Source organism: Manis pentadactyla, chromosome 8, assembly GCF_030020395.1.
Source record: "Manis pentadactyla isolate mManPen7 chromosome 8, mManPen7.hap1, whole genome shotgun sequence".
NCBI classification, from domain to species: Eukaryota; Metazoa; Chordata; class Mammalia; order Pholidota; family Manidae; genus Manis; species Manis pentadactyla.
In genome coordinates, this window is record NC_080026.1 from 102,743,134 (window position 1) to 102,759,441 (window position 16,308).

The 16,308-nt window shown below is 41.0% G+C and overlaps 1 protein-coding gene across 1 annotated transcript; it reads right to left on the bottom strand.

Moving 5' to 3' along the window:
• Positions 1 to 5,517: 5,517 nt before the first annotated feature.
• On the bottom strand, positions 5,518 to 14,304 carry ANKRD1 (ankyrin repeat domain 1). Its single transcript, XM_036925113.2, has 9 exons — positions 14,151 to 14,304; positions 13,369 to 13,548; positions 12,360 to 12,497; positions 12,131 to 12,238; positions 11,004 to 11,102; positions 9,386 to 9,484; positions 9,087 to 9,185; positions 8,851 to 8,949; positions 5,518 to 6,390 (listed from the first exon to the last, which is right to left on the bottom strand). The coding sequence occupies exons 1-9, from the start codon at positions 14,175 to 14,177 to the stop codon at positions 6,280 to 6,282; spliced, it is 960 nt and encodes a 319-aa protein (XP_036781008.2). The 5' UTR covers positions 14,178 to 14,304; the 3' UTR covers positions 5,518 to 6,279.
• Between the last annotated feature and the right edge of the window lie 2,004 nt (positions 14,305 to 16,308).

The following is a 16,308-nucleotide window of genomic DNA, read 5'->3' on the forward strand; positions in this document are numbered from 1 at the left end:
AAAGCAGTATACCATGATCAGGTGAGAATTATCTAGGAATGTAAGGGTATTTCAGTTCTTTTTAATGTACTGTACTTTATCATAGTAATAGGTCAAATGAGAAAAATCAGAATAATCAGTAGATGCCAACAAGACATCTGATAAAATTTAAAATCCACTCCTGATTTTAAATAAACAGTAAAAACCCTTGGCAAAATACAAGGAGAAGAATAATGCACATGTGCACACATATATATATTTATATAAATTTTTTATATATCTATTAAGCATGATGGTTCTGAAAATAAACACTTCTGACTGACTTCCACTTGAGCCATCTGACAGATTAGCCTGTGCCATTCCCTCCGGAATACCAATGGCCACTGCCGCTGGACCCACTGCCACTCCTTGTGTGTCACTTGGCTTCTGCCTTCACCCCACTTGGGCTCATCAAAAGTTAGGTGTGTGTTTATTCACAAGTCATTTATGCCATTGGATTTAGCATTGGGCAAGTATGTAAGTTAATTATAAATTATGAAAACTGGTAAACTACTACAAGCAAAAAAATAATTCCCAGGGAAAAAGGTTTGAAAAAGAGTCATGAAAAAGAACTGCTAGAATCAGTGTGAGCAGGACAACCAAGGTATGGCGGAGATCCAGTAAAAAAACTGGCACTTGGATGGCTTCACTAGAGTCTGAAATTTTCTTTAGACTGAAGCTCAAGAAGGACAACTGTAGCCCTCCACTCAGTGCACCCATACTCCCAAGGACAGGCTTTGGCATTTCTTTAAAAGACTGGCACAAATGTACATTTAAATATTTTAAACTCAAAATGTTTAAGGGATATTTTTTTGATGCCCCACCTTAATCTACTTTTTCAACCAACTGACTATATATTAGCTTAATTGCACCAGATAAAATACTGTGGACTTTCATGTTTTATTGGAAGAAAGGTAGTTATTGCAAATGTGACTGCAAAAAGAGAAGCAACTGGGAAAATTAGAAATAGATGTATTTCTTAGTTTACATGCACTTGTGTTTTTGCGTTTGTGCCTACTTTCTGTTTATGAATAGGTGCTTACCTGTTGTTCAGAATAGGAGGGCCTGATGGCTGATCACCCTTGAATAGCAGCAAGCAGGTTTCCTTCTAATGTTTACTGTAGATGGAACGTGAACCACTCCTGATTTAGTTGCCACAAGATGACAATACCTTTAATAAAAATTCAGCAAGGTGGTCAGTTATAAAATAAATACACAAAAGCCAATAGTTTTAACAGTAACTCATAAAATGTTATTTTAAAAGATGACTCTCTTCACAAAGACATAAATTACCAAGAAATTTGTAGGACCTTCATTATGAAGAAAATGCTTAAAACAATAAGGGAAATTAAAGAACACTGAAATATGTGGAGGAAGACATTCAATTTTTTTGGATGAGGAGACTGTACATCAAATTCTCCCCCAAATTAATCTACAAATTTAATGAAATCTAAAAATATGTATTTTTTGCTTATGAAATCTAAAAATATGTATTTTTTGCTTATGAAATCTAAAAATATGTATTTTTTGCTTATGTTTGTGGTTTTTAGACTTGGTATTTTGAAGACATAAATATAGCTAGGAAATTTGATAGAAAAACCATAGGAAGGACTTGCACTGCTCAGTATGACAAAGTGCAACAGAACTGTAGTAATTAAAACTTATAAGTGGTGCAGAAATTCATATAGGTCAGTGAAAGAGTTGGGAGTCCAGAACCACTACAGTTAATAAGAAGAAATGACATGTTGTCCAGTAAGTGGTCTTGGAACAACAGGTTACCTATGTAGGAGAGACAGCACAGCATACTAGTTAAATGCAGAGATTGACGACACTACCTACGTTAAAATCCCAACTTGCTAGTATTTACCACCTGAGACCTTGGGCAAATTCCATAACCACTCTGTGTCTCCATCTATTCTCCCTTTCTATGGCATTGGCATTATTGCAAGGGTGAAGTAGATTATTATTTGTAGAAGGCTCAGGGCAGGACCTGTCATAGAAAGTATCTACTAAGTATTAACCACTCTTACCATTTAGGAAAAAAACAAGTCTAAACCGTGTCTCATGCTGAATTCACACCCATTGTAAACTCAAGCAGATTTAAAATTTTAATTTAAAGAAAACTTGTAAAATACTAGAAAAAAGGTAAGAAAATTAAAAACAAACAACAAAAAAACTGGGATTGGAAAAGACTTAAATGTGGTCATCAAAGCCAGAGAACAAAATCTTGACTAATTTGTCTCTAAAAAAATAACGTTCTGTTTAAAAAGTACAACTAGGGAAGTACATTTACAATGCATATTGCAGAGAGGTTTAGCACCTTTAGCTTTATCATCACCCTTCCCAGAGGATTATCCTGGGCTAATGGAAATCAGTTTACTCAGATTCCTAGGAAGTATTATGCTCACCCGATGGCCAATGCCTGATACAGGCCTTACCGCACAGCCTTCTGTTTAACACTCCTGAATTCCCCGTGGGAATAGGCTGAGGAGATACTCAGGAAACCACATCTTTGTCTCTTTTCTCCTGAAAGGTCCTATTTCCCCTCATTCCCTTACAGAGGACTCAGTGAATCACACAAGAATTCACTTCAAGTGCTTCTTCCAGGGAACCTGACTTAGAAAATTGGGAAAAGAAGGTTGACTCAGAAAAATGGCCAGTAAACATGAAGATGCTGAACTTTTTTTAGCAATTGAAAACTAATCAAAAATACATCTTTTGCTGATCAGGTTGAAAAGATAAAAAGATGTACAAAATAACTGTTTGCATGATTGTGGGGAAAGGCAATAACATACTGTATGGAAGGGCATAATTTGATACCAACTTGGTAGATGCTTCTACAGTGTATTTCTTCAGAAATAACTGGTTAGGTATGAAGGGTACAGGGACAAGGATATCCACTGCAAAAATGTCTTAAGTGGAAAAAAATAGACACAGCCTGAATACCCAATAGTAAAAATTAGTTAAATGATCCATTGTACATTGAAATATAAGAATAACAAAGATGTCTAGAATAAGATGTTCAATTGAAAAAGATACAAAACGAAGATACAAAACAGTGCCCATATGTAGTATGCACAGAAATAATCAGAGCATGCTATGAAATTAGGATTATTGGTTGGTGATTTGTTTTAATTTGTATCTGTAATTGGCTTAATCCTTAATGAGCATGTATGACTTGTTCAAGGGTAGAGGAAGGTTTTTCATTTGGCTGGTAAAGGGAAGATGGTAGATGTCATGACATGGAGAAAAAATAACAAGAACACACTTGGGGAGACTAACAAAGTCTCAGTAAGGATCAAGAGTGGCTTCCTGGAGGAAATTCAGATAATCTGAAGGGCAGGGATGAGGAGAAATTAGGCAATGGGGGTTGCAGTGGGGTGGGGTGGGAAGAAGGGCCTTCTGGAGGGCTGGCACAGTATGTGGAAACAAAAAGAAGTGCCTGGATTTTTTAAGGAACTTAAAACTCAGTGGAGTTGAAGTTTACAATTTAGCTAGGTAAGTAATGAGAAGGAGATGAAAATAAAGAGTGAACAGCAGTCAGATTTTAAGGATTTTAGAAACATTAAGGAGTTTTCATTTCATCCTGAGGGAAATGAAAGTCATTGAAGAATTTTAAAGAGGCAAATGACCAGATTTGCATTTTAGAAAAACACTGTGGCTGCAGCTGGTAGAACCGGCTGTCGGTCGGGAAGTAACCCGGAAGCTGAGCCCAGTGAGGGCTGTTTGAGTGATCCAGGGAGATGCCCTGGTGAGCTGAACTAGGGCAGTGGCCCCTGGGGTGCGAGGAAGTGCGCAGGTCATAGAGCTACTTAGGTGCTTGGTGAGAAGACTTGCTGCCTGGCTGAAGGAGGGGAGCTAGGGGAAGAGGATGTCAAGGACAGCTTCTGGAACCGGAAGTCTCTCTTGGCCCAGGACGTTCCCATCACTGAGAAAACACAAGACGGGACAGACTGCGGGCACAGAGCTGGCTCAGGTGGGGAGACAAAGGAATTTATATAAATTGATGGCCTGTCTGTCAGAAACTGGAAATTTTTGCCTGAAGTGTTTATTTTGGTTCCAGGAGCAGAGGTAACTGAGTTGGCCTTGTTCTTATGGGTCTTCCTCCACGGTGTCTCTCCTACCCTCTACCTTTGTACTAGAGCAAACCTTTGTCTTACTCTCTTATCTCCTTTACCCTCCCAATTATTTTGGGGAAAGGGACTTTAATAAGACATTGTAAAGGAAGAATCTGGTCACATAGTAACACCGAAGTTACACCGTGGGCAACATCAGTACCAGCAAGAGAAGTGTTGCCTGTGTTGTAGGTGCTTTACTTGGAAGGACTGGAAGAACCCCTGAGCCTTAAGGATCTGACCAGTTAGAGTCAGGACCCTAGGGAGTAGGTTGGGGGGAGGAGAAGGGAGAGAGAGAAAGAGAATGAAGTTCCCGATGCCCTTGGCAGTTGGACACTATGAATTGTTAGGAGACTAGATAACAAAGGTCCCAAACTAGGTCAAACCATCCTCACTGCTCCACATCCATGACCAGCAAGCTGGAAGACCTGGTTGTGGACTGTGCCTCCCACTTTCTCAAAGTGTTAGAGGCACAGGTAAGAGGCTATGTGTACAATCCTATCTGGAGTGACTTTTTTGGGTGGGGTACCAGTACTATGTTCCACTCTGGCCTCCACGCATTTCCTAAAGTGCTCAACTTTTCCCATAACCTTGCCCTTTGCTGTGTTCTCTCTGATGCCTGGAATACTGTGTTTGAATAACTCCAGTTTATTCTTCAGACTCCCCTGGAAGGTCACCACAGCCAAGAAATCCTTGCAGAGATGTGCAGCCCAGCCCTCCCAATCAGATGATGAGCCTCCATATCTTAGACTCTCACAGTCCTATTTTTCACTTCATTGTGCTTAGCATAAACCGTTACTATTTATTTCTATTATTAATAATATTCATCTGTTCCAGGAAGGCGGGGCAAGGACAATCTGGTTTTCTCATCACAAGTCTTAGCACCTAGCAATGGAATAGCTTCCCTTTGAGGTCAGAAATCATGGACCAGGTGCATTTTCTTGTAGGCGGCTTTTGGCACTGCCAGTCAGTGTCCACAAGAATTTCAGAGCAGTCAGCCCAGAAGGGAACTTAAGGAGCACTTGTTTAATGTGCAGTACTCATCCTGCCCACCAGGGGTCTCTTGCTCCCCATCATTGGAGCCAAAAGAACTTGAACTTTGTATCTTCATGGTTTTTCAGTCTTCCTCAACCTATGGTTGTGGGGTATCACCACCTATGCATCACCTGGGTGCTTGCCAGAAATGCAGAGTCTCAGGCCCCACTCAAAACTGGAGGGATCAGAATCTTCATATTAACAAGATCCTCAGGTGATCTGTGTGCACATTAAATACCGAGAGGTGCTGTTGTACAGGGCATTCCTAACTTGCAAAACTTGGAAGAAAAGAAGAATACCCCTTCTAAATGAACTTTTCTACATGATTCTTTCCTACTAATAGAAGTACTTAGAGGTTTAGAATTTGCTTTTATTATGAATATAAAATATACATACAACATAATATACATTTACACATTTACAATTTGCAGTTACTTTCAACTTTTTTGAGCAAGTTCAGTTCTGCATGGCTCAGTGGCCCACTCTGTCCACTGCACTCCACTTACACTCATCACTTCCTCTTCACCTCGGTACAGCTCCTGGCTTGGTAAGAAATACCAGGCCCAGGCATAAAATGGCTGGCTTTCCTGTTCTCACAGAATCACTTTCATTCTACTGTTCCCTTTCCTGTCAACTACATACTTTCTATTACCTCAAACTTCAGCATTAAAAATTCAGGAGAAATGAGGGCTGCGATAATCACCTTTGTCTTTTAAAAATACCTTGAAGTATCTTCCATGAACAAGAGGACAGGTAAGTAGGCACTGACAGCACTGCTCATTACTGTGGTTTAAGAACTACTTATGAGAAGGCTCTGAAGTGTTATAAACAGATTAAGCTTTGCTCACCAAGTGGATGATCATGAAAGGTCTATCAGTGGTATCGATGTAAATAAATAAATAACAGGAATAAATAAAAATAAATAGAGTGTGTCTCACTAAGGGGAATTACAATACCTATATCCCTGTGCTTTCACAAAACTTCATTAAGTGCAGCTTTACAACTGGTCTATCAATAAAAGCTGGATTTCATGAATAGTCGCTTGTCTTTGGGGCCATGCCTTCAAAATGCTGGTGAAGAGCAGCTGGTGAAAAGCATGTTGCTGTTTCCCTCAGAATGTAGCCATGCGGGAGGTCTTATAGGAGTTCTCTCTGAGGCTGTCAAATATTGCTTTGGTTCCATTCTGCCAGTGCAGCACCAGATCCATCGGGGTCTTCCCAGCCTAATCAAAAGAGATGAGGAAATTTGACTTCCAGAGGGGAGGCATCTATAAATTCACATCCTGTGTGTGTGTGTGTGTTTAGTGAGGTCATGGATAGGTGTACGTTACTGAAGTGTTTTATGCTTCCCACTACGAGTGATTTGCAGTTTATATTCAAACCAGCCTTCACTGTTTCTCACAGGAATGCTTTTGGCATTTCAGACTAGCAGTGGTTTTTCCTCTGTGGGACTACCCCGGGTCCCTAGACACTAAATGGCAAGAGCATACCAAGTCATTTTGAAGTTCAGAAAGTGCCTCTACACATCTCCAGTGACCTGCAGGATGGGTGTGGGGAGGTAACGGTATGCCTCTTGGTCAAGAACCAGTTTTTATCAATTTGGAAATGATTCCCATTTGGTAAAAAGTGGTGATAAATGAGCTGCTTCAACAGCGTGGCTTAAATGTTCAGGTTCTGTCAGTACTATTACTGTTTCAGGAGGTAGGTTTTTCACATGTGCCCAGAAGTTACACTGACTGAGCTCTTCCAGGAAATTTAATTTTCTCAGAGGTGATGTCAGTGATATGTGAATAAATATTTTTTAGATAAAAAATTTTCCCTTATATATATATGTCTCAAGGTATTTGAAAAAATTAAAATCATATTATCTCTCAATTCTTGTCTTTAGAAATGAGAAGTCCTACATTTTTCCATCTCAATTCATTCAGAAGTCTTTCTTTAACCCAGATTGCAAACTGCCAGCTTTGGTTATGCAAATCAGTCTAGAGATCTGTTTTGTTTTGGTCTAAACAGAGCTCAGATTGTTTTTAAAGTTGGAATTAATTGGCAACAGTTGGAAATTAAGAGATTTCCCAATTGAATTTGTGATTACTTTGAAAAAACATGAGCTGGCAGCATGATGTCCTTGGTTCTACAGAACAACATGGACTTGGTTGGGGAAGGGTCTCTACCTTTAAAAATTAAGTGCATAGATCCCTGTGGTCATGTTTAAGTATCTTACGTAATCTGCCTGACTCCTGTGCATATTTGACTTAGTGGCCCTGTAACCCTCATTTTAGAGCTTCCCAGCTCTGTACAGTCCTCCTTGAGAAACACTCATTAGCAGACATGAAGACAGAATTTTAGACAACAGTTGAATATGTATTATGTGTTTCAAATTCCCTTCAAGATGGTGTCCAACAGCTTAATGATCTTTTTTGGAAACATCCATCCATTGGGTCAGTGCTATTAATGGTTCCAGAACCTTTATGCTGGGGATTAACTGATAATTTCAAGCTATGAGCCCTATTTGTATATTTTGGGCTAGTCTTCCATGAAATCCTTAACTCCTCTCTACTGAAATTTATCCCCTGATTTTCTGGCTTCTGACAGTCTCCTCCAGTCTGTATGCTATTTGTTTTTGCTGGTAATGTCTCACTGATTGAAAAAAAAAATCATCATATTTTCTGCAGCTTTCAAGATTTCATTGAGTCTACTCTTCTTCTTACAGTTTCTATAAATTATTAGACAAGGCCAATTCCAATATCAAAGTTGAGGGACCCTACTGCTTTGATCTTTGTCCCTGTCACCAAGTCAGTTTTTGTTGTTGTTTTTAATGATAAAGTATTCCTCTCAGTCTCACAGTAACACAACAAGGGGAGAAAATGATTCATAGAATAAGATGACTGGGGTTTTCTTTCCCTTCTTTGTAAAATGATTCTCCAACAAGTTCCTTTCAAATTATTTCTTCAGTAATTTACACCCAATCTTCCCCATGATATTTTTAAGGCCTATATTAGAAGATGTTTTTCTGGGAATTGGGACCATGAGGAAAAGTTGGTTATATTCCCTGACTTACAGATGAAGCTAAATTAATATGTACTTGTAGAAGGAAGTATATGAGCATTCTCAGGGTCTAAAAATAGGAAATTATTTTGAGGGATGTAGAATGAATAGAAATGATCTCAACAGTATAGGCAAAGGCATGGCTGCCTGAAAGAAAGTGGCAGCATGTCCTGGTGCAAGGAGGAGAGGATGATGCAGAATTACTTGAGTAGATAATAATTTGCGCCCACTGGCCTTCGGCTGCACTAACCACTGTGCAGTTTTAGAGCAGTTCAGGGGTGGTGGGGGTCTACTTGCGACCACCCCAGGCCTTGCTCAGCCAGGGATGGCCGAGGCAGACTGTGCTTGTCTTTGTGAAGGAGAGCAGTTTAATCATTTTCAAGACAAATTTTAAAATTAGTCCTGGACACTGGCTTAGGCACTGGAGGTACAGCAGTCACGACAGCTCCGCCCATCTCTGACCAGGTGAACTGAGGCCTGGCCGAGGTTAGCAGCGTCTTATGGGAATGGCCAGGCGCATTTGAGCCATTAAAAGACCACCCCCGCCCCAAAATACTACCCTTGTGGGACTATTTTCAAGTATGTGAGATAAACTTTTGTTAATCAGAAAGCTGGCAAGCCGGGCTGCCAGCACTTACGCAGTTCTTGATGTTGAGGTCTGCGCCATAGGTAATCAGGAGTCTGATCATCTTGTAACGATTCAGTCTCACGGCGTCGTGCAGGGGGGTGTCTCCTTCCTAGAGGAGCAGAGTGAACAGGCGAACGGTGGCCTGAGGCCCAGAAGTGGGGACCACAGGGGTACTCAGCTTGGGGAGTGATTCGAAAGTAACGGGGAACCCAGCTTTAGGCGGCCCGGCCGTGCGCAGCTACTCACTCGGTCTTTGGCATTGAGGTCGGCCTCACAGGCGATGAGATGCTCCGCACACTCGCAGTGGCCGGTCCTCACCGCCACGTGCAGCGCCGTGCTGAGCAACTGGGAAAGTAAAGGGCGCCGCTGATGAGCTCGGCGCGAGGACGCAGGCTGTCCCAGACCCCGGGGCACATGCGAGGGGGAGACTCGGCCGCTCTGGTGCCGGCAGAGGGCAGAGCTGGGGTTGGGAGCTGAGCCCAGGAGGGGGAGGTGGGAGGGAGAAGGAAGATGGGGAAGAGGAGGAGTGGGGGCGGGAGAAATACCTTGTCCCGAGCACTGATTTTTGCTCCTTTATTCAGCAACAATTTTAAGACATCCAGGTTTCCTCCACGGCTTGCCCAGTGGATGGCTGTGGATTCGAGCTGTACCGGGAAAGTAAAAGGAGAACCTGGTCAGAGGAATTAATGCTTGGTTTCTCAGGCCCGGGAAAACCACCATTGCCAGGGCATCAGTGGTAACATGGGGTTGGTCCGGGGCTAGATTGCCAGTTCTCACCATTGTAGTTGAGGCTCCTGCCAAATGTTTTAGCTCAACTCTGTGTGAATGTGCATGCATTCATACATGTATCTGTGTGTGTATGTTTGCATCATTAGGAGGCTCTTAATAAATCTAATAAGACTTTTAAAAACAAAGAATAAGAACTACAATCTATTGAGAAATTCCTCATGCCAACATGGTGCCACATACTCTAGACACATGGACCTTGGCAGCAACCTGAGGTAGGTGTTCTGTGTTCATTTTGCAGAGGAGGAAAACAAGGCTCCAAACTATTCAAGTTTCTTGCCCAAGGAGACACAGCTAGTCAGTGGCAGAAGAGACATTCAAACCCACATCTGCCTGGAACTTTAAAATATTTTAGCCAAATACACTCACAAGCTCTAAACAATTGTATTTTAAAATTCTGTCAGAATAAAAATTGATCCTTCCAAGAGGCCTTAATCTGGGTCTGATGCCTATGTCCCCATTGCTTTTTCCTCACCTCTCACTGGGTCTCTGCTGTCATCAGTGCTAGCACAGCTTCTATACCTCTACTGGCCACAGTTGTGGCCACTGCAGACTTCACGTACTCATAGGGAGTCCCTCAGCACTGCTCGGTTGGTAACCCCTGGCCTTCCAAATCCCACACTCCTGAATTTGACTGTCTTTCCATGCAAACTTTATTTTTTGTTTCTTTAATTGTTTTTCTAATTGTTTGTCTTTCGGGTTCAATTTTATTCAAGTCCTTTAGACTTTTGGATACACCTTTTCTATTTTGTTATAAAGTCAAATGGAGCTGCATTTAAATAAATAAAACATTTTCTCAGCTCAACCTGCAGTTCATAAAATATGCTGTATGCTGGTCTTTGTAGCAATCACAGTGGTTGAATTATTGAGGCCTGAATAGCAGCTACTTTTCACAGAGGCAATTCATTTAGTATGCAGTCTAGCCTCAGATCTCATTGATGGCAATCGGCATCTATCATACAAGGTGTGTAGCTGGAGAATTCTGATACGTTGCTGGCAGCCAAGGGGCCACGGCAGACTGCTGTGTATAATGGAAGGACAAGGATGTTGAAAGGCAAGCATGGACTGTGTTACGTCTCAGTTATACTACTGACTTGATAATGACCCAACTCTCTGATGAGGATATTGAATTCTGTTCAACAGCTCTCACTTTCTTCTTTTCCCTGGAACACTCCTCTCCTTTTAGCATGTATGGAAAATACTTGCCACATGACCTAGTCTCATCCCCAGCTTTCCTTTGTATGGAGAAATGAGCTTTTGCCTAGTTCCCTCAGATCAATTTTCAATCCACTCAGTGCAGTTTTTCACTGTAGGTTTTCTCAAGCTTCACATAGTCGACTTATTTTGGCTCATTGCCAAACAAAGAAATATATTTACCATATCACGGAATTCAATCTGGGCTCCAGCTTCCATTAACTTCTCCACAATTGCCAAATGTCCTTCTAAGCATGCTCTATGAAGAGCTGTCCTTTTATACTGTCAGAAGATTTAAAAGAGAGAGAGAGATTGCAATGCATATAAAAACGAAATCCTTTCTAAGAGGTATGAAGCTGGGGATTCTGAAGACCTAACTTGAGTGCTTATTCATGAATTAGAAATGTCAAATTTACTAAAATTGCAGAATGAGAACAATTATCCTGCCACTAAGGCTGGAATTTCCTGCAACATATGTTTCTAAGTGCTCAGACATCTACATTGAGGAATGTGAACTTAAAATTCAAAACTACCTAAATGCTGACATTCCCTTTTTTATATTTTGCCCTTAATTGTTTGTGTAGTATTTGCCATGCAGGCCAGACAGTTTTCTTCCATCTGGGACTGTTGCTAGGTTGAATATCAAAAAGTATTCAATTCATTTTTTGGAGAATGGGAAACTCATTTTTAGCTCAACTTCAGAAATGATTCCCTAGATCAGTTCATGGGGTAAAGGATACAAAAAGGATTAGTGGTTTCTGGTAAATTGGCTTCATATGAACAGGTTAATAGACTATTTGGGCTGGAACAACTTCAGGCATTATTTTACTCCAGTGCCCTCTATTTACAGATAAAGAAACTGAGGTCCAGAAAATGCAAATTAGCTGCTAAAAATCAAATAATCAAGTAGTGCTTAGTGCTAGCACTTGAACTCTAGTCTGTAGATTTCCTGTGTAGTTCTGATATGTTTGGGCCCAATCAGGGATGATGTTATTAATGAATTTCTCCAAAGGTTACTTCTTGGCCCTGCCTTACTAAAAGTCTATCCCAAAGACCTAAAAAGTTAAAGACAAACTGAAAAATCAGCCAGAAGTATACAAGAGTACAAAAAAATAATGCAACCTTGGCATTAACCCGGCTTTGTTTTTGGGCCCTGCACCCTCCTATTAAGCTACTGGTGTATGTGGTAACAGCTGGAGAAACTGCTTCAGGTAGATTGATTTTTGGTACCATATTAGCAAGGCTGCAGTTAAGCATAAGAAACATAAAATTAATGAGCTGGATTTTGCAGTGCTTTATATAAACCTTACCTCATCACAGACATCTGGATTGTTCTTGTCTGACAAGAATTTTTCTACTACTGGCAGTTTGTTCTCCAGGGCAGCCTTCAGAAACCTAGGCTCATCCACAGGTTCCGTCTAAAGCCAAAAAAATAATGTGAGAGTCACCGTGAGCTTTCCAACACTGAATCAAACCTGCCACGGATAATTTATTCATAATGCCAGATGTGTAATAACCACAAAACCAAACAGTTCTTACAATGATTTCAGGTTCAGGTTCCTTCACAACTGGAATTTTAGTTTTCCTGTATTTTTTCCTTTTCTTCAGTTGAATGATTATCTCAAGGTCTTCTAAATTTTCAAGCTTTGATCTTTGTTCTAGTTTTTTCTTCTTGAGCTAAGAAAGAAATACAAATTTCAAAATATGGTAAGTTCTCCCGACAGGCACTCTGGTTGTGTCTAAACAAAATCTGCAATGTCTGAGAGAAGCATGTGAACAGTCTGAACAACAAAAGCAAAATCTAATTTTAAAATACATCTTTGACTTGGATTTAGTGACTTATTCAAGTATTTGGAAGTCTGTTTTCTCAGTTAATTGCCTTCATAGTTATTTCTCTTGTGTGTAGCATCAGTTTTTGACTAATTGGAGGTAGGATCTGGTCTCTGAGTGAAGATTCCATGAATAAACTCCAGATTTCTGCAGAATTTTTTTTATCGTGCTTGAGAATTTTTTTTTTACCCCAAAGAACCCAATAATAAGCATTTAATTCTGAAATATCATTGTCAATCTCCTTCAGGTGGCCATCTATGCAAGGTCCACGAAACAGGTTGTTCTGGAATTACAGCTAACTAATACACGTTCTCTCTGTGTTTAGTAAGTAATGCAAATTCACCCTGCAATACAGATCTTCTCAACACAGATATCAAACACAGCCAAACAATGAGCCATGGACCACAAATCATGTTATTGAGAAAAAAAAGAGGTCTCCCTTGCTTGGGATTGCATGAGATTAGAAATTCACTAGACACATTTCTTTTTCCAAGTCTTACAGTCAGAACATGGTCACAGAATATTCAGTCACTGATTCAGAATCCAGAGGTCATCGTCTTGTTAAATAATTATTTCCCACAACCTGGGCTTAAATTTAGTAAGGAAATCTCTTTGGAGTGGTTGCGTTTATTTCATTTGTTTCTTTTCTCCTTGCTGCCTGGCACTTCCATCCCCTACCCCACCCCCAACCTCCCACTACTCGATTCCATGTTCTCACCTCTGCCTCTCGCTGTTTCTCGATTTTCTGCTGTTGCTCCCCCAGACTCACAGAGTGGGCTGGAAGTGTTTTCAGGTCCTCTTGCTTCTCTAAAGTAACAGCAGCTTCATACTCTCCATCTCTGAAATCCTCAGGAAGGAATTCCCCGGTATCCCCACTGCCATTCTTCTTCCCTGTGACCTGTAAGAGAAGAAAGTGACAAGGTCAGGAGTAGCAGGGCCTGTCCTGGGGACATTCCCTTCAGATGACCCTGCAGGAAGCCCTGGCCCTCCCTCCCTGGTGACAGCCCCTCTGTTACTGCAGTATTCCAGGATTACCCTCAGGTGACTGTCCACTCACGATCAAGGCTTAGGTTAGGTTGTTATGTTTAAATCTACTTTTAAGCCACTTACATTTCTCCTAGGAAAATCACAACCCTTTTGATTAATATTCTCCCATTTTAGGTACTTTTGATGGCTCTTGGCCTTATTTGCAAGGTTTCCAGACATATATTCTTGTAATAGGATTTCTTCCCTAAGGCACTTTGATAACTACAGTGATTCCACACTTCAGTGATAAAACCAAAGGAGAAGATAATAAATAGGAAATATGTAGAGAATTCATTACTGCCAGCTCCACTTTTCCAATTTCACTTATTGCATCATATAAACCAACCATCTTCCCTATATGGCATTTTCAGAGTACCTGTGCATTATGCCTGAAAGAAAAGGGCATTTCAATTTTCAAATAAAAATCAAGACTGAACTGGTTTTCACTGTGTAAAAATAATGTGTCTAACATACCAGCTCTTCTACTTTCAGCATCATCATGTCAGCCTGAAGTTCAGTTCATCTGTAAGTTCTTCTGCTGTAGAATGAATCCCTTGAGGCAGCCCCGCTGAGCCCCTCCACCCGGGTCAGCTTATATAGCTAGGGCTGGGTGAGATAATCTTCCAACCTGGGAACCCAACTAACACCCCTGCCTGCCCCCACCGGCAGCCAACTCAGAGGCAGGTGAATTTTCATTCCAGACTCAGTGTCTGAGAAACAGAAGAGGGAGGGGATGACAAGTAACACACTGAATATGTGAATCAGGAAGAAATGTGAGAGGGCCATTCCTTTGGCAGTGACCACACCGCTCAGCAATGCAAGTCATCCTATTTATCGAGAAGCCAGGGGACAGCTGTCTGTTGATATTGCACCACATCACTGCTCTTTTTCCTTCTTTGTCAGCTTTCATATGACTAAGCCTATCAAGAAAATGTAAATGCCCTGCTTATCACACTCCCAATAATATCTTTCTGATAACCAGACTTATCAACACTTCACTTGGGGGAAGTGTTGCTTCAGGACATCCTATTCCCAGGCATAAACAGCATGAGAGGAAAAGATCCGGGTCCTAATGGCCCTTGTCTATATCTGTTTGGAATTCTCTGGAGTGATGTCTAGGGCTAAAAAGGCCCCATGACATGCCACCTTACCATCATTGTAAGAAATTGAAAGCATCCAGTAATGCACTTTTATTTCATGGTGTCACTGGGCATAATTAGCACATGATATGCTTACTGTCTTTTTAAAAAGCATACTTACTGGGGCACTTTTTTATTCAAAAAGGATCTGAATGGTCCCAAGATAGATTATAGGAGACCACTTATTAGCAACTGCATAAGATTGTATAGCCAAAGTTCTCAGATACTATGGATAAAAGACACCCTGGGCATGTATCAGAAATGCAGATCCCTAGGCCCCACTGTAAGGCCTTTTGAGTCAATTTATGGTGAGTTTTAGGAATCTGTAGTTTTCCAAGCCTTCACATAATTCTGATACTTCAAGGTTCGAGACACTTTGCTAAAGGAGCAAAGAGCTTCACTTTGAAACAGAGGTATTTGTATTCTCATTTCTGAGGTATTAAATTCCTTAAAAATGTTTAGATATTTCTACATTTCAAGGAGAAATTGGGGTTACTAACTTCAAAGTCATTTAAAACATTATTTTCAGTTAGAGAAAGAAGGGAAGAGTGAGAGAAAGGGAGTAGTAAATGGAGGGGGCTGTTAATTAGGATGTGTTGACATTCCTGTATCTGTCACTCCCTCAAACTTTCCCACTCTACAGACATGGCTACAAGTCTCTTCTCCCAACCTTGAGCTGATCAGACTGTGCATGGTTTCTCTGGAACTTTCTGAATGAGACAATGACCCCCTAAATCAAAGCAGTGGTAAAAAGGAACCCTTCCAATAACTCCTATATCTCTTCTGGTCTCTTAAGTTTCTATCCTAAAAAACAGTTTTATTAAAAGAAATCTGGTGATTTCTTTTAAGGTGAACAAAGCCATTCCCATTTTTACTGGTCTCTTCATCTGAGTGAGAAGCAGCCTTTGAAGCTTTCCCTACCATTTCTTATGTCTTTGTTCCAGGCCTGACACAAAATGAGGATAGTGTTAGGAGTTATCTTTGGGGAAGGGTCATGAGTTGTTTAAGGGTCTTGAATATGGAATCCCAGAGCTGCTAGTGCCCTTAAAGTTCGAGCAAGACCAATGAGTTCATTTTACAGAGAGGATGCTTGGGCCCAGAAATGCTAAACTGGCAGCAGACACAGTTAGTGGATGGATCCTAGGCTGGAGAGTCTGGATTCCATCCAATAGGAGCAGAGAATCCTTGAGCCCAACACAGATTTTCTAGGGCAGTTCATACCCAGACCCCTTCAGAGCTCAAACAAAATTGATCAAAGGCTCTTCAGTGTTCAAATCACCTCCAAGAATGCAAGTGAAAGTGGGCAGGATGGCCCTTCAAGCCCTTCCCTTCCTCTAGTCATTGAATTTTCCTGAAAACCTGACTGATTCTGCACAGGATGCTCCAGGAAGTCTTGAAGAGAACTTCTCAGAGAATGACAGTTGAGGAAGGGTTGATGGATCTGGCTGAACTTCAACAAAGTGAGCTGGGCAGGTCCTCGGATCTTCTGGCCA